Genomic DNA, 27,978 nt, shown 5'->3' with positions numbered 1-27,978 from the left:
GATTAAACCATAACAGGCACCCAGAACCAAGTGTGTGAGCATCTAGTCCTATCAGATGTATTTAAGAACCTACCTAAGAATCCTTTCTGATTCTTATCATGTGTTATAAAATCAGCATCTATCTAGGTTTACATTTAGTTTTCTTAGTAATATAGAATGTCAAAACTGACCCTCATTGTCTCACAGATCTATCTAGATGTATTATAAGCCTAAAACCTAAATCTTTCACACCTACCAAAGGAGCTCTTATTCTTGTAAATTAAGCTAGATTTTGAAAGTGAACTATTTAATTATGAATGATATTATATAAACAATACTACAAGGATTAATAGTGGATAATCCATTGGCTCCTCTACAGTAAGTCGGTAATATTTAATTATCTCTAATCTGTATTAAATTAATATTTGAATACCAGTATCATGGTCTGCTATATCCATTCCATGCAGCTACAGAGGTTGGTGCACCATATATTTCAACCAGTTTATCCATCTGGCTATAAGGGCAAGCAAAGCTCATTTTGTAAAGCTCCAAGTTTTTATCATGGACTATTTTGGGCAAAGCAATAAAAATGTTCTAAAGAGTTGACAAATATCCTAATCCAATGCTCTGACAGGGGCTGAAAAATACTAGAGACCTAATAAAGGAGCTGAGGTGATACACACCTGCCGAAAATATTATCTATTGCAATAAAGCCCTCCCTGTCCTGTCTGTCTGTGCAGCAGCACAGCTTTGGAGTACAGAACCTCAGTGCAGGTCAGGAGAAATTTAAAGCTGGAGGACAAAGAGTAACAAATAAGTACAGCCCAATGTGGAAAGTGAAACAACACCAAAGGGTTAATAACTTGGAAATATGTCTGGGAACAACCTGGAATGTGCATGACCACGACAAGGAGCATTGTATTAATCATCAGCTTGCACATAAATAAATGTTTTATCCATTGTGCACCTGCCACAATAGAAATGTAGGAGTTTTAACTCACTTCTAAGATGAACAGGACCTACAAAAAACATGAGGACTGTTAACGTTTATCGCAACTGAGAGAGAGTATTTGCCCATTTCTTTTATAAACGTTTTTTCTCTGCAATAAGTTCACTAAAAATTTTTTTCAAACACTTTGGTCTAGTCAAATGGCATGTTATTTGCATATGAAAAGGTGAATGGTGAAATAAAGATGGTAAAATATTTGAATTCAAATAAAGACACATAATTAAAAAACATTTGACAACTGTTACTTCTTTACTCACTGGGTAACTAATTCCTTCTGTAGGAAGCGTGTCAATCTCTGAAGTGGTCATTTTAGGTAACTGGCTGTTAGCATCTTTCCTGGAAATTTCAGTTTCCAGACTGGGAGATGGAGATAAAATATTGTATTTTCTGGTGTACACTGCAGACTCGTTCTCACAGATTTTTGTGATCAGTTTATTTTCAAGAGCTGAAAAGATTAATTAAATAATGTTGATTTAAAAGGGTAATGAAAAGAAGTCACAATAATTCAGAACAAGCTTTTAGTGCAGTATCAACCCTAAACCTTTCATCACAGTGACTTGTAAAAGACCATCTTCTGTAGTTATGTCAAAACGCAAATGAAAAGTAATAAAGTGACACAGTGTTTGAATTATTTTATTTTAGTGCCATGTTATTCTTTTAAGAAGAAACAGATAAAAATACCAAGTCCCTCTAGGAAGTAGAAAACATAGCAGAGAAGAAAAAAAACAGTCAAAAAAATGAGGGTGAAGGCAAGGAAGTGTTTACATGTAAGAAAGAAAAACTGGGAAACAGTTTTCTACTTATTTGTAAAAACAAAAAAAAACAGGGACTGGGAATATTTTTATGTTGAATGCTGGAGTCTAAGCCTTAAATTTAATCCCAGCATGGATGAGACTTTAGCCTGGATTCGTCTTAATGCCTTCAGTCCAGAGTTAACTTCATTCATAATCTCAGCATAGCAGAAAAAGTTTATGCTCAGGAAAAGTACAGGCTGGTCTACAGTTAGTCTAGATCAATGTACCTTTTTCTTTATGGGTCATTATAGATTTCCTCTGGATTTTCTCCTGATTTCACCTATAGCCACAGATTTTTTTCAAGCCACATACATTGAAATATACCATGTCTATCATATCCCATTCCCTCATTTGTGGCTCCACCATTTTTTCACTGGAATCAGGCTGAAAGCATAGGTTTCCTTTATGGCTTTCAGAAAACAAACAAACGAACAAAAAACCCAAAGAAATCCCCCCCCAAAAAAAACAAAAAAAGAGAAAGTGCTTGTTAGAGAGAGTGGAGGGATTCCAAGACTGACAAGACTCAAAAGAAAGAGAAAGGGCTCAAGATGTTATGTCAAAGCAGAAGGAAATCTGCATCTCTCTAGGATGAAACTATGGCCAAGCACAAAGGACTGTGAAGGAAGGCTGATGCAATCTCTCACAAAAGAGAAGCATCCCAAAGAAGACCCAGGCTTAGAAAACTGATATTCACTGGTTTATTGTTTCTGCAAGAGGTAAAAATTTGGCACAAGTTTCATTTGGCCAAAGGTGATGCAAAACAAGAGCGAGCTTTCTCCAAAAGAGAAATAAAAGCTGCCACTCAGCAGGCTGCCTTGCCTGGCCATGGGAGAGACCAAACTCCCTTACATGGTCATTTCCAGTTTCGTCTTACTGAAATAGTTTCTTTTACCTGAAAGCGTTATGAAGTCGTCTATCTCATAAACGTGTTCTTCATCAGGGTCTGTTGCAATGAGCTGCATTTCTTTTAGGAAATCATCGTAGTGAGGATCAGTCCTTTGTACAATCCCAATGACAAATATCTCAATATTTGTAGCATGAGCCTCTCTTACTACAGTATCCAGTTGTACTTTATCACGACTGTCAGCCTGTCCATCTGTTATTACAACAGCCACCTTCCTTACTGCCAGGCGAGCGGCCTGGAATAGGTGAATGGCCTCTTGGATAGCAGAAGCTGTGTATGTGCCCTCTCCTAAGTAGGGCATCTTGTCAACAGCTGATTTCAGATACTCTTTGCTTGTGTACTGCTTCAGAGAAGACACCAGGTCCACCCTGTGGCTGAAGTTGATAATTCCAATGCGGGTTGTAGCGTGGTTGGCCGAAACTTTGTCAATGAATGTTTTCATAAAGGTTTTGATAATATTGAAGTTATCTGGTCCAACGCTTTCTGAGCTGTCAATGACGAATACTAGTTCCAGTGGTGTCACTCTACATTTGATACCACAGCCTAGAAGAATAACCATTTCAGACATCTTACGAGAAACCACCTTCAAAAAATGAGTTGAACTCATACATCAGATTAACACAGTTAAAACTCAGTTAATTAATTGATTTCTAGTTACTGGTATTGATCACAGAAACAGAGCTGGACCAAATTAGTTTAGATATAGCTCTGGTAACCTAGTGAGCATTGTTTCCATAGCAGTGGTATCCTGACACAAAAACACGCGGAGGAAAAATCCACTCAGTCAATATAAATACACTGTGTTTTGTCACAACTACTTTTTTTCCATACTGGAATGCTTACCACATATTTCATTGATAAGTCTGATAACATCTTCCCTCTGAAAAAGAGTATTAATTTGTTGTGTGATCTAGTGTTAAGAATGTTGAAATATTTATTTAATTACAAAAATATAGGCAATGAAGTATCTCATAAACAGCCTTGTGTAAGATCACATAACCTTTAAATATATTCCCCAGATGAACTACTATTGCTACAAATAATTTATTTACCTACTTACCGAAAGACCAGGTTCACCTTTTATTCCCCCAATTCCCTGAAAACACGTAGAGCGAGAAAATTAACAATAGCCAAATTTTTCTAGTTTCTATTGTGTAAATTTAAGTAACATTAAAACATGTTTTACCCTTGGCCCTGGAGGTCCTGGGTCTCCAATTTCTCCTTTGGCACCTTTGCTCCCTGGATCACCTTTATCACCATAGTCTCCCTAATTTAAAACAACTGTATTAAATACAATCATAGCTCCAGTTTTGTTAATTGTCAGAGCTGAAAGTAAGGCTCATTGAGCTTTAAAGATAAATTTTCTGGCTCTTGATTTTTTTATTAATGGTTTATCTTGTATGAATTATAAGGAGAATATCAGAATGCAGGCTCTCAGAGAAAGCAAAACGTACAGTAAAAGTGTCTTTAAGATTTTTTAATGAAAAATTACCTTAGTTCCATAGAGGGAGTAAAGACATCTGTATGCAAAAGTCAAGAATATATAATATTTTCTGTCCTTTGATTTTCTTAAATTCTAAAACAATGTTTGTAAACTGGATCTATGTTAATTTAGACTCAAGGAGAGATATAACTGCTTCAGGTCAACCACTGTGCTGAAACTCACAGCAGCTCTGCATAAAAGCCAAATGAAAACCTGTGAGCTTTCTAAAGACAAATGAAGAGGCATGCTTGGACTGTTAAACCCATTGGAAAATACAATGTTTCACATTTAGAAGAAATTTTGCACTTTTTCCCTCAACTGACTAGGCTTTTTGACTTCCAAAGAGTGAGAGGGTTCAACATTCTGAGAGAGTTTTCACATAACGGAATAAAACATTGTAAATAAGATTCAGGTGCTAAATTAGACATTTTTTCAAGATGAAGATTGTGCAGGACAGTTTTTTTTTTTACTTCTCTCTGGAAATTACTTACCAGCTTACATTTCACTTGAAATTTTGAAGTTTATGAATTTATCTAGATTACTGTTCATTTTGATATTATTCCTCATTATTACCCAGCCAACGGAATCAAACAGGTAACTCCTGTGTGATAGCCTTCACTGTGGTGATTGCTACCGGTTTTAAAGAACCCTTTTGACATTATCAGTCTGATTCTGATCTTATTCAAACTGTTGTAAATCTGATAATTGTAAATAGCTCCTTCACAACATTAAGGAAACCAGTTTAAACTAAGGTCTTGGAAAACAGTTCTTATTCTATTTCACAAAATCATAATATCCAGCAAAGGATATTACTTTCCATTACTCGTCCATGAATTGAATCTAACATCATCTAAGTTAATGTCAGCATTAATAATAATAGGAAAGCAAATATGATTTGCTGACTGTGGTGGTGGTGCTACTTTCTTACACTTAGATACACTAAAACCTGATCTTTATGGTACATATAGGAAATTCCTTCTGAACTAAACAATTCCTTTTCATGTATGACAAGTCTGCTATAGTAATAGCAACCAAAAAAGTGAGTATTTGGAGAGATTTACATTGGATTACAAAGATTAGTCAACATACAAGCTGAATATGAAGATCAGTGAAAATATAGCTAGTTATTATTATAGTATGTGGCATTTGGAATGTGAGTGAAAATAGAACTAGGAGGCAGAAATTTGAGTCTCTGTGAAAGAGTTTTATATTCACATAAAAACTCCCAAGCTGTTAGATGTAAATAGTTAAGTGTAGGAAATTCTAACAAGAAGTTATTCAGTAAGGAAAGATTCAAGCTTGGGCTTCAATCATCATATTAAAAAACAAGTCAAAGCCCTTAAATGACATTAATCATAAAGAAATTCCCTTTTTTTGTTGAAGCCTGGCAAGTAAAAGGATATTTTGTAATACCTGAAGAATATAAAAAATAACTGAATAGATAGTTTTAATAACTTAGAATTATTCTTCAGCTAATGGGTATGACCTCATTCTGCATCCTACTTTGTAATCTGATCCTTAGTGACCATTAGGATTTTCATAGACTTCAAAGCTGACAGTGAGTAGTAGGTACTTACCTTGCTAGTTATATAAGGTAATGTCTTTGTCTTCTGTTTCTCTTCAAAGACCTGTCACACCAAATAACCAATAAAGGAAGAAAACTCTCTTTTTTTTCCTTACTGCAAACCTAGGATTTACCTTTCGTCCAGGAAGGCCAGTTCCTACTGATCCTTTTGGTCCAGGAAAACCTTTATTTCCTTTTTCTCCCTGAACAGAATATGACATTTAAGTTTAACTGAAAATTAATGTAAAATCTATGCTGTCTCGTTCACTTTTGAACACTCTGCATCATAGAAAAAGCCAGATATTATACTATGGGATGAAGCACACAATTTTCAAGAAAAAAGTGGTCTAAGGCAATAAAAACAAGCAATTGGCTATGATTCTGAACATACATGAGAACCTTATAAAGTATATTATGAAGAGTTTATGCCTGATTAATAAAATAAAAAATTGTCATTCCACTGAAAGAGATGAAAGACAAAAATAATCTCTCAGAGGCTCAGAGTTATTCATCCTGTCTACAAGCAATAAAATGAGATCCAAGCCAAAGTTTCTCTAAAAAAACCACATTCATGACCTCTGCAGGGCAGACTTTTTTTTCTGATCTTAAGTAATTAAGAATACATCTCTACTCTTCACAGTGTGGAAAGCAGAACATCTTTCTGCTATTACTTCAAAAGACACTATCAGTCCAGTTAAAAAGCTCAAAACTTTTTATAAGGATTGCTACACATGCCCTTCTGTATGTAGTTAGACTTAAAAAGCATGCTCATGCTAGCAGTGTGGGCACACAATGTTATAAAACATGGCTGTTATATACACACAGAAAATTCTTCATAGCTTCTGGCTTCCAGAAACTTTCTTGCATTATTTAATAGGGTAACACAAATATTTTTTATAGATCAACTGCTGTATGCATTTTAAACACAGATAGAAGTGATTTTATTTCCTGGTACATAAATGCTTCACCAAAATTCACATTACATACATAATTCACATAACAGCAGTTCCTGATGCAGATACCAAAACCAGCTCCAGAGAATGTCAGTGAGATCAGAAGCAGTTACCACATGTATCAAACCTGACTATGAGGTGCAAGTACAGGGTTAGTCAGTTCTATTTTTCAGTGAAGAGCTCTCCCTGTCCCTCTAAAGCATCTTATTTTAATGCTTATATTGGTGCTCACAAATGGGCTTAAAAGGGTCATATTGCTCATAATAGACCAGGAAATACAAAAGTGTTTCCAAGTTTATCCAGCCATCACCTAAGGTACACCATTGCAGCAGGACTGATCACTGACTACTCCTGCTGAGCTGGATAGGGTCTTATGGATTTCTGCAGGTAAAGAAACAGCTGCATACTGCACACCTAAGCCAACCTTCTCTTCCTTGTACCGAGGGTTCCTGCCTCCCAGGAGCTGGGAATTCACCAGGAGTTAGGTAATGAGATGCAGCTTCTCACAGTGTACAAGTCATGTCCATGGATGGTTTTCCCTGTCCAAATTCCATATCTGTCTGAGCCTGCTGAAGCTTCTGCTTGCACATGGGTGCATTGTGGTTTTGCCACCATGTCTTCCCATGCTGGGGAAAAGTATCCAAGGCACTCCACCATCCACATCTCCACTGGAGCACTGCTTTCACAGCCTTGCCCTGTGAGTACCTCTTGGTCCACTAGCCCCAACTGGGGGAATTAAATGCTCTGCTTGCCACCAGGACTACCCTGACCTGCTATCCAGTAGCCTCTTGCCTCTGTAAGCAGAACTTCCTCTCTCCCCAGTTTCTTACAGCAGCAGCAATTCACATACAATTATGTAGACACTGGAGACTGGAGAACGGTGGCTGTATCACATTACATAGCTGATGCACTAGGGGGATTTCCTGTAAACAGGAAATACTCCCAAGGCGATGGGATGAACAAAGCAATTTATTTTGCACTGTCACAGGAACTCACAGTGACTATTTTATCTAATTTCCTTTAAGTTACTTTTTAGCGGGATTGTGCTTCTTGGGGACCTTGTTTAGGTGTTAAAGCAAATGGCCTCTAAACACAATGAAATGGTGTGGCGGTTTGTTTCAAGGCTTACTGTTCAGATCTGGGACAGACTCTCCTTCCCTCTCAGGTCATCTCACAGCTTCCTGGTTAACACCTCTGCAGGACTGCAGAGCACATGCATATGGACCAAACTCAGGATATGTTGTGTATTCCAGTGGTTCTTCTCTAGTAATGAATGTCAGACACAACAAAAGTGTAGATTTATTGCAGCCATTTGTTATTGCCCATTTGACATTGTTAGGATGGTGTTCAGACAATGAAAACTGAATGAGGCCTACTGTTCTAAGTAAATTCATACCCATATAGCTGACACTTCTCACAAGCACACATGTGAGTTTCATCCTTTAAAACATCAACTGCAGAACCAAATCCTGCTTCCTCTACTTGTGCAACAAATATCAATCAACATTAGAAAGGTTTGTCACAGATTCCATAACAGTACATTTAGCAAAACCCAAGAAATGTGCTGTACTAATCTAAAAATATTTATGGCTTTGACAGTTCAATCCATGTACATAACTAAATTCAAACTTGACTACCAGTACTACCAAAATGAACTGAGTGCAGATCTGAGAATGTCTAGACTGTGGTTTTGAAAAGGAACCAAGCACAAAGAAAGAAGATCTGTGAATATAGCTATCAACATACAGTAACTAGAAAACCAACTCATTTTTGGCATTCTGTTCTTACCATATACAGACCAAGATCTCTCTCTACATATAAAAAAAAATATTTGGAGTGATATTGAAAGCTCAAATGCAGGAGCAGAGTATCTTTAATCTGATAAAAAGTGGCCAAAAAGAATGAAGTTTGATGTGTGAAGAGATACAAGGACAAGAAGAAGATCAACAAGCATTTATGTGTGGAAGAAACTGGCACTGCCAGAGCAAGACAGTTTCAAAAGTTGCTCAGAAATAAGCTGTTCCCAAGAATTATATAAATATAATCATAATTTTACAAGGCAATTGTTAAGGGAAGAAAATAGAAATGACAAGACCAATCGTACCTGCACAGTTCACGGAATGCTACAGAAACAGCAGCAGCTGAGTTTGATCAACCATATCACTACAGTTTTGTTCTCAAACCCAAAGACATTTCATAACAAGGACACATTACTTTCCAACATCCTTGCACTAGAAACATGCCTTTGTTTGACAGTGTGTCAGTGTGTTCTTCCACTGGAAATCTTCCATATTGAAACTGAGTTCTCTACACTAGTAAAACATGCTTTAGATATTTACTCATAGCAGTGTAAACATAACATCCAGATATACATCTGTGTGTATCTAAATATGTATAAAGAGAGAGACAGAGAGAGAGGGGTGTATATGTGCACACTGAGCATATTTTGGGTAACCCTTATCTTCTCACAGGAACAGAAAAATATTGTGAAACTGTATATTTTTTAATGTATCATCAGATGCATTTGATTACTGAAACATTTTTGTCCAGAATGAAAATAGTGCTTTTATAATTAACATCAAATACCATAGAATTAACAGAGATATATCCCAAATATTAGATTCTGGAGAGTCAGCAGAAATTCTTATTAAAGGCAGACAGGAAGGAGTTTACCTATACCATAAAGTGATAGAGAGATGGCAAAAAATTTTCCGGTTTTCACAAGAATAGAACAAAGAGCCTATGGAGATTCAGCAAACAAAGGAAAAAGAGGAAAGAAAATAAGGAGTTTTTCATGTCCTCACATTAAAATATGTATTAGCTTTGTGATTACTGATAACAATTAATACAGTGCCAAATTGAAAACAGATCAGAAACAAAGGTCTAAAGAGTCATGACTCAACCATGTAGAGATCTCTGTCTAAGAAAGTTTGGAAACAGGATAAGTCAGAACCTATAAAAGGGAGTTATACAATAAGGAAAAAACAAAGAACATAATAAAGTATGTTTTTATGCTGTAAAACACCTCAGAGAAAAAAGGAAGAGCCTTCTGTGGAATAAAACCAGAAACAATGGAACACAAATATAAAAATGGAAGACATTGAAGATGTAATCAAAGTCCTGAACAAAATAAATTCTGAAGGAATCTGCTTTTCTGGTAAAGCTTGTATGAAGTAATTCCACAATGGACCAAAGAAAGATTCTCCTCTGAATCTTTTTGCAAACAACATACATTTTCTTAAATTTGATTACTGGTTGCAGACTGTCACTGTTTTCCAATGAAGACCTATTTGCCACTGAATTCCCTCATGGTTTTACTATCTACACCCAAAATCACAGTATGGAGAGGCACCTTTTCTAACCAAAGTAGAATATTGCCCCTTTTACTGAATCACTGGTGGTTGACCACTTAGAGTTGGAGACCTGAGCACAATACTCTTGATTAACGGAAATATTCAATCATATGCTCACTTTTAAGCAAACTGATTTAAGGAAAACAAGAGAAACTTGGGTTGTTCTCCACTGGAGCCTCCAGTTTTAACAAATTTTTCCATGCATATAGGACAAGGCAATTTAACAACTGAGTGCTCAGAATATGTTGTCATGTTTGTGTTTCTCCTTTTAAGGGGAGAAGTTGTGGCTGGAACTGGGTGAGTAAAAACCCAATTATGTGGGAGACTGCCTAATTTCATTTATATTCCTAGATTCTGGTTTAACTTATTTTGCCAAAGTAGATCTCTGTTACTGCCTTTTACAAGTGCAACACAGAGGAAGCTACAGATCTAAGTAAATCAATAAGATGTGGCAGAGAAAAGCCTTTTTTCTCCAGATTAAATAAATCTTTAATGGCAAGAACAATGGGAGAGCAATTGGGTGCAAACAATACTGAAAACACAGCAAATAAAGTAAATATTGCTATCTTGTGAATATTAAGTGTAAAATTAATATTTGCAGGAGTTCACTGATCTAGTGGCAAAGACGGAAATAATACAATTAATTTCTTTAAGAAACAGTTTCAGAAGAAATTGAACAGATATCACATTAACCCGGATTACCTTGTCTCCTTGTATGCTGATACCAGGGGGGCCAGGTGGACCAGGCAAGCCTTTACGTCCCATAATACCCTATAACAGTCAGTAAGGCAAAAAAGGATTAGGAGGTAAACACTCTGGAAATAATCCCAAAGTCACTGCAAGTAAAAAAATAAAACCATGTCAAAGACTCTAGTTCTAATTGTTCCTTGGTTCATGGTTTCTCACTGTGGGTCTTAGTAATTATCCTTGGCAAATTCTCAGGAAAGTAAAGGAAGAATTAATCTGAAAATAATGAAAGAATAAAATTTACTCATGACACAGAGTGGTATTTCCCTCATTTTTCCCCACACAGAAGATGACAGAAACCATGTCTACAGAACAGCTTTGTGCAATTACAAAAGGGAGGCACAACGGCAGAGGCACAAAGGACCAGCGCAATAAAACCTAATGTAAGTAAATCTGCCAGGCCTTTTAGCTAGTTTTTGGGTACTATGGGCATATGCCAAGCCCCCGTGGTGCCACAGCCTCTAGGAGCACCAGTCATTCAGAAAATCCTAAGTGGGAAGGGATGAGAGAAAAGCCAAAGCAGCACATGCTGATTTGTATCAGTACAATCAAAGTCAGGCAGAGCCCCTGTGTTTGCAGGCAGGTTAATCTAACATTTCAAAGTGACAAAGAGAAGTATATCCTCTTGATTACATCAAAACTAAACAGCTGATATTCCTTTTTTAAAATCTGTTTCTAATTGAAAAAGTTTTCAAAATTTGATTGAGCTTCATAAAAGTTTCTGTCAAGCTCAGGTTGGACTTTTGTTTAATCTCTTATAATAAATAATCACTGTGCTCCAGTACAGTAAGTGGAAATCATTCAGTGGTATGTATATTACCTAGAAGTATATGTTGAATATTTAGGCAGAAGTACAAGAAAACTTGGTCATCATGAAATACAAATTTATAATTCTAAATATTTAACTTCTAGATACTAGTGAGGTTTGAAAAGTCATCATTATCATCTCTGCAGAAAAAAAATTGTCACGTTTCCATAAAATCTCTTGTGAAAAATACTGTTTATATATGTATATACATAAAGGGTGGGTCATCTCAACCACAAAGCCTTCTCTTTGCCAGGCTGAACAATCCCAACTCTCTCAGCCTTTCCTCATAGAAGAGGGACTACATCGTCATCCAGACTTACTCTTTTCAAATCATTTGTCCCCACGATTTACCAAGGTACTGAAATTGTTGCAGCTTTCAGGAAGCAAGTTAAAATCAGACACATCCTGAAAAAGTATTCATGCCCTGTCGCTTACTGTGTATTTGGAGTTGGTAATAGCAATGTTTCTTCGTTCAGATATTACTTTATACAAAATGGCACTGGCAAGTTCTGTTCCTCTCTGCTATTATGCAAAAAGTTACAAAGCTGTATCTATAAACTAACAGAAAGTGGAGAAATATACACAATGTTTCTTCTCACTGGCTTTGTAAAAAGAAATGATGGATCAACCTGTAATAAAGAAATCCGGGAAAGTACTGGATTTCTTTTCTTATCAGTATGTCTCTTTTTAACTACAAATCACTTTAGTGGAGGGAGGAAAAATTGCCCAGATGTTGCATGCTGGTTGCTTATAGAATTAACTTTTTGTTTTCATATTTCTTTCCTAATGGTTTTAATAACAAAATCAATTGGATTTAATTTGATTGAGCAAAAATTGCAAACATAAAACTCATATTTAACATATTTTCCAGCATGAAATAATATCTTGGAAACAGGATAGATACAAGCAGAAGAAATGCATCATTTAAGTAATTTACCAGCTTGATAGCTCTGCTCAATCTCCAGTTGTAATCTCATAAAGCTTAGCTGCAAACGCAATTTGCATCCCATTAGAACTATTCCTAATCCAGTTGGTAGAAGTGTATGGTTAGTGATCATGTTTACATGCTTGATTTCTCCTGAAGCTGCACCAAGGTAAATCAACAACCGATGAAGATCGTTTGGAGTCTGAGAGATCAGGGTCTGGCTGCCAGCATCACAAAAGAGCACAAAAACCTTCAACATCACACCATACCAACCTTGGGACCCATGCTTCCCCATCCTGGAGGCCCTGGTGGCCCAGGATGGCCTCTAATTCCTTGGTCTCCCTGAAAATAGTCACAGAAATGTCAGTCAACACCCAGTAAATGTTAAAATGTTACATATTCCATCCATGTACAAAGCAGTCAAATGGCTGAGTTTAAGAAACAAGCCAAACAAATGCTACATAAATAAACACCTGCTTTACAGATAGGTATTAAAAAAACCAAACAAAAAAACCAAAAAAACCCGAACAGCTCAAAATACAGGCTCCCACATAATTTAATCTCTAGGTGAAGAACGTTATTTCCCTATTTCCCAACAGAGTTAGAACTCCACTTCGCAGGCTTATCAGCTGAAAAAAAACCCAAAAAAACCAAAAAAGGCAAACCCCTTTGGAAACACCAGCATTTTCCATCACATTTTGCAGGCACACACCAGGATGGACAGGGAGCTTACTAGCGGAACTGTGACCATGATCCTCTTTACTGACACAGTGCTTTGTTCTAACAGTAGAGACATTTAATTTCCAGAACTGTCAAATTTAGGCATTTATGAAAACTAAATTAATTTTAGTAGCATCAATATAGATGAATAAAAAGAACAGCACCCATTTTATAAAAAAATCCTCAACATTTACCTTGATTTCAGAAGGAAATTAGGCTTAAGTGATGTATTCTGCCTGTGCTTCTGCTTGTCTGTGTTGGTTCCCTTTTTCCTTTCCAGTATATTTTGAATTCATTAGTTGATTTCAGCCAACTTGATCAGAAATGTACAGGCCTTGACCATATTAATTTTCAACAGTTTTGGTGGTAGTTGTAGGTTGGGTAATGGAGAGACATTCAATTTTTACTTTTACTGAAGAACAAAGAAAACCCAGAGGGGACTCATCCCTTAACTACCAGGCAGAGAAAAGGCAGCAGCTGTCTGGCCAGGAGAAAATGAGTGTAACAGCACCTGGTACTGCCCCTTGTGTTGCAGACAAACCAAGCAAAGGAGATTGGGAACATTATGAACTTAGTCTAAGCCTTACCCTTTGTAAAAAAACTAATGTCAGGGAACATTAGTGATAGGAAGAATGCCCAGGGACAGACATGGCAGTTTTATTTTCCTCAGAATGTGATTGTACAAATGAGAGAATAGGCACACATTCAGTACATGATTACTAGAAAAGTACCATCTATTCCTTGAAAAGAAAAAAGAAGTCTATAACTAATAAGTTAGAGATGCTGAATATTTTGAATTGTGTTTAGCTGGATATTCCTAAACCTATTCCTATGCAGACAAGTGCAAGTAAAGAAATACACTGAGAAGCTGTTGATCATCCAATATATTAAAAAGCAGAGCAGAAGAAATTGTATTTCTTGACAAAAGTAATAGAAATCAGTATAAAAACTCTTAACTGTTCTTATTTTTGCACTTGGAAAAGGCTGTGCCTGCAGAGGGAGCATTCGATCTAGGAGAGAGGTGCAACTATAAATCACAAATCACAGATGTCATTTGAGTTGTGGTAGATGAAATGAAATGACATATCAAACAGATTGAAAACAAAAATCAAACAGAATTTTCTACTGATCTTCTTTACATTCTGAGAAGAATGTGTGCAGTCATTACAGTGACTGCTTTTAGGTTCAGTCCAAGAAAGAAATTCCCAAAGGTTCAGTCTCTAGAAAGACATCACTCCATTCTGTATTTTTAAATCTATGGCTATGATACTCTCATGTTAAGTCCCAACATATGTGCTAATTATGCAAACATCCTAGGGCCCAAACTATGCTCAAGTTTGAGGGATTTGGAGAGGTGGAAACTCTGATTACAAAGGGTAAGGCTTAATTTAAGTTCATAATGCTTTCCTTCCTGATGTAACATTTAGCTTTTGAATATAATTTCCTTTTTCATACAAAGCACTGGAGATTGGCCAGTTTGAGTCAGGACATAGGCATGGTATATGGATGCTCTTAGCTTTAAATTGCTGTGCCAGGGTGATTGGATAAAACTAAGTGCCATGTTCAGTTGGGAGGAAATTTTTCCCTCAGATGCCCTAAAGCTTTTGTATCAGACCTTCCTTGCCAATGCAAAGAGCCAAGACATTGGCAATGTATCCATCTTCCTATCTAGTACCTTCTGTTATCAAAGGAATATTTATTAATTATCAATGTCCCCACAAATCACAATCTTAAGCTGTTTGTAGGATAACTCTTCATGAAGAGAAGCTGTGCAGAGCAGCCAAAGATTTCCCTGTCCAAGCTTCCCTCTGAAATCTGCCACAAATGCTAGAGATAAGAGATACAGATATTACATTAAAAGGTACTTTTTTAGGAGATCCTGGAATGCTGCAAAACAACCTGTGAGCTGATGTGATGGAAACTAAATGGGAGGTTACCAAATATAAATGATTCCTTATGGCCCAGTACCCAGTACACCTACAACCTGCTCTTAGACCAGTCCTGACCAAAAACAGCCTAAGGGTGACTTGAAGTCATCTGCCTCTTCCTCCCATGGGTAACACAGTCTTCCACAGGGTCGTTGCAGGTGAAGGATTGAATTTTAGCCTCACATGCTTAGTTAATACCAGATGTCTCATTGAAAAGCTCTTTTGTAGAGCTTTATAGTAATCCTCACAGTTTCTGCATTTCTTGGTTTAAAGAAAAAGACTTTTATTTTGCTTTATGAGTTGTGAAGTGGAGCAGTTCTTTTTCCTGAGGTGTCATACTAAACTGTCCTTCAGGGAATTCATTTCAAAAACGATTAATACTGTTCTTTGATGAAGTCTAATTTATTTCCTGTACTGTGCTTATAGACGAGCTTCACACCATCAGCAAAACAGTGAACTAGAAAAACACCACTGAAGCAAGAAATAAAGAGCTGAGTCAAGACACGGTAAAGTGTGGGATTCCAATGTCTATTCTGTACCTTTTTTTCAATAAAAAAAAACATTAAATGCCCTAATGGTCAACTGAAACATAAATCTTGGATTTTCCAATATATATACTTCATTTACCGTGAAGTATGTGTATTTGATACTGAAACATACAGCAGACACTGCAATACTCTCTTTAGTGAGAGTTAATGGATATAACAGTATATATAAGAACAACATGTTATTAAAAAAAGGTATTGCATCTCTACTTTCCACATTTTAGTTCAAATAGGCAAGCCCCAAGCTGCAAAAGTTGTTTATACTGCAACTGGATACAGCCCAAATGTTCATGCACTAGGGACTATGCTAAGGATTTTAATAATCTTTCTGCTATCCAGTTACTTGCTTTATTTCTAGTGCTGGGCTCTTGCTCTCAAATGTCTGTAACTCACCCCCTAGTTGGCAACAGTGCTTTTAAATCAAATTTTTATTATATTCTGACATTATGTGCTTCTGTTTTAATGCTACAGAAAATAGGGCTCTGCCAGGACTGAATGCATCCCACATGTTCCAATTTTGTTTTCATGTGAATTTGACCTATGATACATAAAATTCCTGTCTAGCAGTGTGCACATATGTGAGCCATTTCTGAAAGCAGAGAGAACAGAGCTTTGATTCAGATGAGTGGAACATTCCTATATAATGATCCTCAAAGGAATTTCAAATTAACTAGTGTGTAAATTTATGAGCCTCTTTTATCAAATAAATGTTCTTTTTTTATATGCAGAGATTGTTGCTGTTCTTGCTTTTTTCTTTTAATTTTTTTTTTGGTGGGAGTCATAACAGGTAGCCAACGCATTTACATTTATTTTGAAAATACCAGAATATTTTCTATTTTGTGAACTAATTTCTGGGGGAATTATTGCAATTAAAATTAATTCTTTTTCCTTGTGGCACCTTTGCTACCAAAACATTATGCAAAGATTAAAAACTCAGAATGTAATATGGGCAAACAGAAGCGAAAAAATCAGGGAATGAGAAGAGATGTTTATATCTTTAGTTTCTTTCTTTCCAGTGCATTCTTTACTATGTCTGGTGTGGATAAAAAGAAGCAAATCAGACATGTTATATCTTGTTAGATAATGCTTGCTTTGGTGCACCACGCACACACTGTGAAAACTACAGCTGCTCACTCTCTATAGAACAACAGATCAAACAAATCAAACAAATTTCACTGAACATGGCTAACACACCAATCTAGGGACATCATCAAAAAGATGCCTACCTATTTTAAGGTAAGAAATACAAATTAAATTTTTTACCAGACGTTTTTAACTCTTGAATTTTTTATTATCTGACAGAGTGTTAGATAAGCATTACTCTGAGCAGGCAGGTTTGGTGGGCAGTATCACACTGTAACACAAATGAAACATGTAGATCCATGAAAACTTTTCATACAAAATTTGGTGTAAGCATGATTTGCCCTAATTGTGTTGTGTTACTTGCAAAGGCAGCTACTCTGCAGGGCTGTGTTTTAAAACAACTTGGACCTTAGATTCAAACCACCTAATTCTGACAATTTTTGTGACAACGGAGATGACTTGATGGAAATAAGATACTTTTTAATTTACATAGCAACCCTGATCTGACCTGGAATTGTCAGGAAACATGAGAATAGTGAGAACTATTTATCAGTTTGGTTTTGCCTAAGATAAGGATAAGAGAATCTATTACTAGACATTCCATGTACTATTATATTAAATATAATGAAATAATTAGAACCTCACATCCTGGTCTCAGCTATTTCATCTTTGCTTAGTCAAATCTGTCACAGTAACAGGCCTTTTTGCTGAATTTATTATCAATTGATTATTATTTATTATTTATTGATAATATTTATTATCAATTGATAATATCCACTATCCACAACACAGATCCCCTCACAAAAAGATGCTACCAATAAACCCCTTTTATTAGCACCATGAATATAATTCACCCCACACATCTTGATGAACTGTGATATTTTTTATGCTCTTCATGGAGATGGGACCAACAAACAAGGATTTGATGTCTTTATAAAGGAATATGAACAACTCTCTTCAGAGCTGGCAATGATTAACATAGAGCCAAAAGTGGAAACTCTAAGTACTACAGAATCATAGAATCACCAGGGTTGGAAGAGAACTCTAAGTTCATCAAGTCTGAATGTCAACCTGGCAGTACCACAGTAACCCCTAAACCATTGAACAACATCATGCAGTGCCAGATCCAGACACCTCTTAAACACCTCTAGGAATGGTGACTCCACCACCTCCCTGGAAAAACTATTCCAATGCTTGACCACCCTACCAGTGAAAATTTTTTTTCTAATATCTAATCTGAATCTCCCTGTCTCAGCTTAAGGCCGTATAACAGCTAACTTATGATGTAATTAAATATACACCCTATTTTGTCACAAGACTTACAGTGACTTAAGAATTACTGATAAAAAGACTAGATGCCATGTTCACTGCAAAAACTGGGCATAATTACTTTTAATTTACACCTTTTACCCCTTCATCCCCAATACATCTAATGATTCCATATTTTGCTTCCATCATACTTGATCTGGGTTGGAACTTTTCTGATAATTATACAGCTGAAGAGTTGCTTGTCCCAGCAATTACATTAATTCATGGCTGTAAGAACAGAATGGACTCGTGACCCACTTTTCAATCTCTGATACTAAACAGGCACCATGATTTTCCTAAGAACATTTCTGCATAGTTGTATATTTGTGGTACTTTTCAGAAACACAGCCACAAACACTGATTGTAAAACTTCCAGTTCTGAGAAATTTCACTGCAATTATTCTAGTGGTTTCCTTTCCCTTAAAAAACAAGTATTTCTTTCCATTTTGGATTTAAGTAAAATTTATTGATATTACTCCCCTCTATTCCCATTGAAGTTGTGATGTATATTTTTGGACTTCTTAATTCTTCAACCATGACATCATAGTTGGAGATCATATTTTTGACAATGTGACTTTCCAATTCCTTTTCTTTAGGAAACACTACTTTCCAGAATTATTCATTTAGGAAGCAAGGAACAATTCAGACACAACAATACTCCTAGACATCCTGCAGTCGTAAGTTAAATCTTTCTCAATATCTGACTTGATAATTTCATACAAGATTCTAGGATTTTAATGAAATGTTCTTCTGTAGTATCAAAAATCATGTATTGTAAGAGCACATTGTATCAAGTCTGATATTTCTGTTTTGAAATATACAGATTACTGTGGTAATTCTAAAGTCAAGTCATTCTAAGAATGTATGTCCTTCAATTTTTCCTTTATTGTGGATGTTTTTGAAAGGTTATTGCAGTTTATTTTAAACTTGAATTCTCCTGTTCAGAGAACCGAAGTTGAAATTTCTGTTTGGGAAAAAACTTGTTTGGGCAATATTTATTTTGCTTCCTCCTGCAACAGGCTGCCTTTTTTCTTATTTCACGTATGCAATGAAGAAATCATCAATAAAACCACTCTGGGATATATTAAAGCAATTTGTTGTATGTTTCCAGTCTTAAGTCTCTTTTTCTGACTTTTTATAACATAACAATTATTATTTTATAACATTACAATTACTATGTGACTTTTTAGGTGAGTTACATACTGCTTATAATTTTATAAGACTTCAGCTATTCTGTTTCTTATGAAAAACCATGGAAGTGTTTCAGTGTTGTACTTCTAATCCCTTTATCAGTTTTTTTGTTTGCTTGGGATTTTTTGTGAGTTTTGGCTCTAAACAAATACTAATTTGTATAGAGGCAAAACTCACAAAATTTATCTAATTTTAGATAAAAGTTTATACTCTTCTATTAAGAAACCAACTTAAAAGATATCTCAGTAGCTCCATGTAACCCTTAACTCATTTTTTGGCCTCCTCCCTCACAGAGAGATTCTCTGCCAGAGAAAGGAAGGGCATAATTACTAGGCAATACTGTGCTTGTGTTGGATCCTGACTTCCACCAGCATCTAGAAACATCCTGGGCTTTGGATATATGGAAAACCTGCAGATTCCATCCAGTCTGAGGATAAAGCGAGAACTAGTTTCTGTCACATCAGAAAAGTCTATCACAAGCTTTTCTTCTAACAGAAATGAAAAGTAGGAGATGAGAAATGCAACATCTTGTCATATATTTGTCATTCTTATCCAACACATTTTTTGGAAGATGTCTACCTTGTTTACAAGTCAGGTGGATTGTTTTACTATTGGACAAATACCTTTGGTCCAGCATCTCCCACGCCTTTTGGTCCTGCTGGTCCTTCAGGGCCTGCTGGTCCTGGAGGTCCCTGGTACAGCAGAGGAATAAAGCATGTCAGTAGTTGTCCAAAGGTACTTTTGCTCCTCAACAAAGAAGATAAATTCTTCACATTTCTGATGTGTACTGAGCAACAGCCATGCTCAGTCTCAGGTGGTCACCTAAAAAGACTCAGATTGGTGGAAAAAAAATACAGCTCTTGACTTAAGAACATTGTTCTCAGTTCAGAGAAAACAGTGAGAAAGCAGACATTGCTCCATGATTTATGTGCTGCAAGCATTAGACAGCTGCAATTCCAGAGCTAACCCACCTAAATTTAGGGGTTAGGTAACCTTAACATACTTCTGTGTATTTGTGTTTGGTAGCCTGTTCTCCTGACCTCCCTGCTCAATTCATCCTCCCCTTCAGCTGCCTTTCATACTGTTGGAAGCATTCCCAGGCTCCCTTGCAGCATTCCTAGGGCAGAAGGCTTTGTCCCATCCTGCTACCTACTTAGACACATAAATCTTGTCCATGTCTGACAGTGCTTTATTAAGTTGGTCTTTCCAGCTCACGGGGCATGGGAAAGATGTTGCCATGAGACAGCACAGCAGAACCTTTGCACATTACACAGCATGAAATGTGTCAGGTACATGGCATTACACCGGGAATTCTGAGTGAATGCCTTATGTAACAATTCTCATCCCAAAGGATCTCCTCAGCATCAGTTTGAATGATAGGAAATTGGAGCTGAGTAGAAATTTAGAAGCACTCAGGTCCCACCTCAGTGCATTTGGGAGTGCTTGCAGGGTTGTAGTTTGAAATAAAGCTGGATTAGACACATAAAGAAAATAGTGCTAGTGGAAGTTTGACATGTGGTGGTTGAAGGATGGTAACAGTATTTCCACTTTCTAGTGGAAAAGAGAGAGGCTGGTCAAACATGCCTGTGTGGTTTTGGATGACTGAAGTTTAGGATGATATGTCCTTGTGGTGGAATGTGCCAGATGGAACATTCAGGTATTAATTCCCTCTGAAGCCAGCCATCAGAAAAGCAAGAAGTGAAAAATCTTCAAATGAGAGGATTTAACTTCCCAGTATGAAAAACAGCTGAAAATCCAAGGAACTGAAGCTGCAAAATTTGGTCTAGCAGATTGTATTAGAAATCTTGATCAGAGAAGAGTAAAGAAAAGGGAGGGAGAAAAAATAATTTAAAGCAGTGATTTTATTTAAACATGAGCAGCCATAAAGGTTTTTTTGGAATTAGATGGTATCCTTTTCATGACAATGAAACAAGAACCCTTTATATCCAGTTCCAATTGCTTGTAAACTGGTGCTGTGTCTAGGAAAGGGCTTCAAAATATCCATGAAGCATTTAAATTAGCTAAAGAATGATTAATTGCACTTAGTTAAGCAACTAAATCTAAGCAACTAAATATCGAGTTATTGCATAGTAATTTTTGTTTCATTTTGTTTTGTTTTTTGTTGAACACAAAGTACAGAATTTAAATTGTACTTACAGCTTCACCTTTGTCACCTTTGTCACCTTTTTCTCCATGGGGTCCAGGTGGTCCAGGTACTCCTCGGTCTCCCTAAACACAAAATAGGAAGACAGAAATTATTCCACAACCTGGACTATCACAGTGTAAAGAATATTAACAAATATGTAAGGAAGCTATTTAAAATCTTTTTTGAAATATAGAATAGCAGTTACTCTTGAAATTCATTCACAAAGTTCAGGAATTTCTGTGTTTTTTTTTATTGTGGTTTCAATCAAATTAAGATTTTAGAAGAATAAGAATTCTTATTAGGAAATTGTTAATTTCTGGATTTGTAGTTACAGAGAGAAATCTTCAGAGCATTGACTTTATATTCAGCCCATACAAAGTTAAATTTATTTTGAAAAACAAACTGTATCAGTTTGGAGGTTAGTTTGAGCAATGATAACTAAGTTCAGAATACTGAAACATGATATTAAATTATATGTGGCACATTTTGTGCTTCCAGGTAACCACATTGGTTCTCTCATACAGTAAAGCAAAACTTCATTCTACAAGGGAAAGTAGGAAAAGAAAGAAATGAAACAGTTATAAGAAAATGATCCGTCTAAAATGCTCTCTTACCAAGAGATAATCACTCCTGTTCACCCTTCCACTGACTCCCACTAAAGGTTTGTGCAACTGCAAAACCTCAATGCTTCCTTTTATGGCCAGACAAGATGCAAATAGCAAACTTTTCCCCTTTCCTCACTCCAGGGAGAGTTTTCCTGACATTTTATGAGAAAAGTAACTGAGCTTGCAATAGACTGTTCACAGAATCCAGAAAGAAAATATATTTCTTTGCTTCCTAAATGCATTTTCTCTCAGGGTACGCTTTTGGTCTGTACTGTAGATGCTCACATGACAGCACCTGCAATGGGAAATCCTCACTGATGCATGCAGGTCACACATCCACCTCCCTCCCAATGGTATGGATATTGTGGCTCTACAGACAGAACTCCACACCCTTCACTTCGTCCCACAGAACCAAGAAATGTTTTGCTCTACTAAAGAGCATTGTAGAGTGCTGTGAACAAGTCCTTGAGTGTTGTTAATGTGCATAGGTATAACATATCCTCAAGAATAATTACATACAAATATACAAATATTTCCCTGTCTACTCCAGTAAAAGGAAATAACAAGGAAAATGAAACTACATGGGACAGAAAACTACTGTTTCATTGTGCATTGTGCCTGCAAATTTCTACAGTAATATACTTCAAGAAACCAAGAAGAGAGTCCAGTTAGCAGCTCAGACCTCAGCAGCTGGTCTGTCTGAATACAATGTCCATGTCTGGAAAACAAATCATCTTGTACTCCAGCTGGGTATACAACAAAAACAAATTTTAGGCCAAAAATTTCCTGTCCCATGAATGTCTCTACCATAGACACAAATAATCTATTCTTATTAACTAATTTATTCCTATCAGAAAAATGGAAGAGATGCTTTGTCCTAAAGATATACATCATAGGTTTAGGCTAGCAGGTAGGTAAATGAAGAATTACGAGGTAGACTCAATGTTCTGGTAAAGATGAAGCCCTGAAATTACTTTAGCTGAAATGTGGATAGCAATGCAAGCAGGCCTCATGTCTAAGTACATTTTAAATAGTAGGTCCTTCCTGTATGAATCACATCCATTCTTGAATCCAATGGGACAGTTTCACTGAGAGGCTTTAAACAGACCCTGACCACCAGATTCAAACTGTCACAGCTCTCAAAGATGTCTCTTCACATCTCCTGATTTTCAAATGATGGAATTCTGATTCACCTCTGTAAAAATTTAAACAACCAGCATGCTTCTAGATCATAAATAGCTTTATAATGGGAAGTAAATTTCACCTCTTCGTGACTCTTAATATCCATAATTCTTAAATTGTGGATAAAATGAAAAATGCTTTAGAAATGTTTGGTAACATTTTTACTTAACAAGAAAGGAAAACATGAATCACGGGTTCATATCTGTTTTTACTTCTAATCTCACTACAGTAAAAAACAGCCAAACAGATGTTTTCATTTAATCCTAGCAGGCCGCTGTCAATACCAAATACATGTTAGCACTTGTCTTCTGTGAGAATTGGGATTTTGTCAAGGGTCTGTATTTGCTATTAGTAGCATAACTATAAATGCTATAAATCTACTTTGGCCGAATCTACAGCCAAATCTTATATCAGAAACAGTTCTCTAGTCCAGATTATTTTGTTGGGGCTTTTTAAACAGTCACACAAGAGATGGTGTGGATGTAATTCTGTGATTACTGCTTCCCACAGTTTTGTGGTGTCTGGAAGAGATAATCACAGTGACTGACTGTAAGTCAGTGCACTGGTAAGAAAGAAAATGCCCCTGATGCTACAGATAGTCTGCTAAATGAATTAATCTGCTTTTCCAGACTTTCCAGGACAGGTTCTAAAGTAGTTTTCCAAAGCAGTAATATAAAGACAGTTGTTTCTACATGCTTTCAAAACAACAACATCAAAATTTATATAAAAATACATCTTGCATCCATGATCATTATAAAGAAAATAAAACAGCTGTCATAATCAAAACCTAATTGATTAAGGACCTTACTGGACAATTAAGTCACGTTCATCACTTATTTTTACAAGAGTAATAAAGTAATTTCTAGATTATAGACAAAAGAAATTTAGAGTTTTCTAAAATCAGAAATACAAGTTACTGAATAGTTCAATGTGCTATTCAGCATCCTATAGTAGGGGTACTGATAGAACTGTCAAGCCAGGAGTGAATGCCATTACTGGTATTCTTAAAATGTTATCATGCAAAAGCTATTGAATTAAGTGGTTATATTTTGAGCTACATTGTGTTAGGTAGACATAAACTAATTGGTTTCTGAATTTGGGACTACTGTTTATATTTCCACAAAGTGAAATGATAGAATTGAGTGGAATATTTTATGTGCAGACATGGTTAATTGGAATGAAAAGAAAAAAAAAGATGTTTCTGAAGAAGGTTCCCAATTTCATCCTGGAAAGGAGATAATAAGAATGGTACCTTTCCCTGAAATACTCCCTTATCAGAAGTGGCAGAAGTCTTAAATAAAGCTGCAACCCAAATCACAAGTGACAGACATTCAATATGATACAAAGTGTGTCAGAGGGGAAGAAGTGAATTTGAAGAACTGCCTTGCTAACGAAGACTTCCTATGGGAAGTTTGCAGGGTGAGGTATACTGGACTATTTATACAATTTATACATATTATTTATACATATATTTATACAATTTATATATATATGTTATTTATACAATTTTGTGTTTCTTCTTTGTAAAGACAGTAAGTTTATTTTAAAAATAGACATAACCTGGAATGATGAAAAAGTTGAAGAATTGGTGAATTCCTTTACTTAAAAGGTTCAAGTGGCGTCTACATTTTCACAGGAGTTTTGCATATGTCTCATGCTTAGTTACTTTCTAGCTTTTGTCTAAAAATTCTTACCGTTGGTCCCATTATTGAATTTCCAGGAAGTCCATCATCTCCTGGTGGTCCCTTGTCTCCTGGATCCCCCTATCCAAAGAGAAACAAATTCAGAATTATATTAACTATATTCTGTTTTAATTTTGAAAGTTTTACAGAAAAGACCAAGTATTCAGTTCTTTCTTACAGTGACAATTTTTGAGCTAGGTAACATGAAATCACTGTTTCTAGAGGAAGATTTTACTACCTTGATTCTGACCTCTCTTACACTTCTGCTTCTCCCCAGCAGTGTAAAAACCTTTGTTCTACCTTGACAAATAACTTGATGGCTTAAGTTTTCAGATGAAGGCTGAATGTCATCATTCACTTTGAGAGGCCAGACGCACCTGTGGCTCCCGCCTGCTTTTGCCCCACAAGCAGGCTGCATAACCTTGTTTCTGTCAGAGCACATAGAGAACAACAAGGAACTTCAAAGGCAAGTAGTGAGACAGAGTATGTTTAGAAAGCCTATGGATGCAATGGCACAGCACTTCAAAAGTGCAAGTTCCATGATCTGAAGTCTCAGGCAGAAACTTGAGTTTTCCACAAATATTACACAACACAACTCTTTGGTAACAGCTCTGTCAGTGGCATTCCTGAGAAACAATCAATCAGGCTTAGAATTCATCTTCTTTATATTAACCCTTCATGGAGCAAAATTTGGCTCCTTCTAGTGTTTAAACTTTGGCAAGAGATGTTTCACTTTACATGAATGAACTTACAAAAAAATCTAAACTTGCAATGAAACATTTGCAATTTCTCAGTGAGAAGGACATGAAGTATTTCAGGGAAATACACTTAAACGCTCTAGGGAATGCAATTAAATATAATAGGGAATGCAATTAAATGCAATTAGGGAATGCTCTATCAAAACCACTGATCAGCTGTAACCATGACAAAGAAATATTAGAAAAAACAGCTTTCTAATGTTTCTGTCCCCATATTAGTAACAGCATAATGATTGTTAAGGGAAACAAAACTCCCGTCCCCAAACGTGGGTGTAGCTTAAAATAAATAAACTCTCAATGGACACAACCATGGCTACCCGGGGGGTTAAGACCTCTAGCAATCACTCATCACCATCTCAGATCCTTAGAGATGTCCCAAAATGACCTCAGACTCCCAGACATAACTCCAAGCTTCCAGAAACATTCTCTGCATTAGAAATGGATCATGTCTGCCTTCTTAGCTGCAGACGCCAGGATGTTTTAGGAGCAAAATTTGTAGTTATCATTATACTTTCCACAGCTGATGAAGAAAAAAGACCTGTGTACCCTGTTACTTTATTGATCAATTGTCCAAAACACAGTAGATAGTTTTTTAAACAAAGAAGTTATGATGCAGCTGAAGAGACAAAGTTTTATGTATTTTCTAAAAATCAACTTGCATTTTATAATTACCCCAAATATTTGGGTTTATTTTCATCAGCTACTGCCCACATAAGCCCTGCTCTAAAATTTAGTAAAGAATTTCAAAAGACTCCAACAGGCTTCATTGGATTTTGGATAATGGCCCATCTGCTATGAAAGTTGTTTGAACTGTTCTGAACAGAATAAAATCATAGCGAAAAAGGCCAGCAGTTTTGGGAAAAAAACAACTTCAAACTGATTAATTTCACAGGAGGGACAAAACCAAACCAGAAATCCAATAAGTTGTTTCTTGGATTTTTTTAACAAATGGCTTCAGGAAGAAATAACTATGTACCAAGTTCATTATGCCATTAAAGGGCCTGGCCTCCAACACTGTTAATTTTTAATACTTTTTAGTCCTTATTTCTGAAATTCAGTATTTTTGTTCCTACAACAAAGAATTTGAAGTTCTTTGAATCAGATCCTTTTAATTTTGACAGAAATGTATACACTAGAAATTTCCAATCTCTGGTCTCTAGGAAATATGTATCAGATTGTCACCTTTGGTCCAGGAGGTCCCAAAACAGATGATCCAGCTGCACCAGGGAGTCCTCTCTCTCCAGGATCACCCTGTTACAAAATGGTATAATGCAGACTTAAACAGATAGTTTGACTTTCTGAACTAAAAGTACCTACAATAGAGATCTACCTGCAAAACAAGCAATACTGTGAAAAATACATAAATCAAAACAGAGTTCTTATGAAAGCTGGTCTAAGTTTCATGTTTTAAATAACTATTGGCTGAACTGTATATTTGACTTTTTTAGCTTTAGTTAATATTTTGTGTCTGGCTTACAATCCAATGGAATAACAAGAACACTTACATTATTCCAATTTCCTTCTAATTCATTCAGAGCAACAGTTAAAAAATATTATAACACAATATTGATGATTCAAAGAAAAAATTTGCAAAATACTCTTGGATAGAATCACTTGGACAACTTTAGTTTAGCTTATCAGTGCCCATGTATAACTATAACATATGTAATTATATCTTTAACTATTCTTTTTCTCCTTGAGACTTCTGTGTCATTTAGGAGAAATGATGGAAATACTTCTGCTTTCCCTTTTTTCTGCTAAGTCTCTAAGCATCAGATGCTTGAGAAAACTCCAATAAACTCCATAGGTATTTTAATAAAATACAAAGAGAAGGGTTACCATGGAAGAGCAAGCTTACTTTTGGTCCAGCTGGGCCTTTTGGTCCTGTAAGACCAATCACTCCTTTGGATCCTTTTTCTCCAGGGTCACCCTGAAGAAAACAAACTTTTTTTTTCAATCACAGCAAAGATTCATCTACAGCCCCAGCTACACAAGTAGCCAAAACCACAACAATATTTATTAGCCCATAATTAGAGAGATGTTTAGATATTCTACTCCAAATGAAATCCTGCTAATTTCTAGAATGTGCCCCAAATGTCCTAAATTATACAAAATGGGAGATAAAAGTTGTCTGTCTACTAATACATCTTTCCAGGCTTTTAATTTAATATTAAGATATCTAACTATTCTCCTAATTTCTCTTAGCTTCTCTCTATCTCTGTCAACATAGTGAGCTAATCTGTCATCTCTGAACTTCAATGAAAATTCTGTACTGATATTTTAGGAAATCTCTACTACCCTATTAACTTTA

General features: G+C 36.1%; 1 protein-coding gene across 1 annotated transcript in view; it reads right to left on the bottom strand.

Annotated features, from left to right (window-relative positions):
- COL28A1 (collagen type XXVIII alpha 1 chain) overlaps positions 1-27,978 on the bottom strand; it is a 60,644-nt gene that overhangs the window by 4,213 nt on the left and 28,453 nt on the right. The window contains exons 21-33 of the mRNA XM_014248780.2: positions 27,526-27,597; positions 26,850-26,918; positions 24,922-24,990; positions 21,452-21,523; positions 19,918-19,986; positions 12,793-12,861; positions 10,742-10,810; positions 5,868-5,936; positions 3,873-3,953; positions 3,747-3,782; positions 3,530-3,566; positions 2,675-3,229; positions 1,246-1,433 (exon numbers count right to left, since the gene is read on the bottom strand). Coding sequence (XP_014104255.2) covers positions 1,246-1,433; positions 2,675-3,229; positions 3,530-3,566; positions 3,747-3,782; positions 3,873-3,953; positions 5,868-5,936; positions 10,742-10,810; positions 12,793-12,861; positions 19,918-19,986; positions 21,452-21,523; positions 24,922-24,990; positions 26,850-26,918; positions 27,526-27,597 — 1,455 coding nt within the window. The remainder of the gene's footprint in view (positions 1-1,245; positions 1,434-2,674; positions 3,230-3,529; positions 3,567-3,746; positions 3,783-3,872; positions 3,954-5,867; positions 5,937-10,741; positions 10,811-12,792; positions 12,862-19,917; positions 19,987-21,451; positions 21,524-24,921; positions 24,991-26,849; positions 26,919-27,525; positions 27,598-27,978) is intronic.

The sequence above is a fragment of the Pseudopodoces humilis genome, chromosome 1 (genome assembly GCF_049639895.1).
Source record: "Pseudopodoces humilis isolate 2021_Gansu_Grassland_sample_001 chromosome 1, ASM4963989v1, whole genome shotgun sequence".
Lineage (NCBI taxonomy): Eukaryota > Metazoa > Chordata > Aves > Passeriformes > Paridae > Pseudopodoces > Pseudopodoces humilis.
The sequence above is the reverse complement of the archived record's forward strand: the minus strand, read 5'-3'. Positions and strand labels throughout refer to the sequence as shown.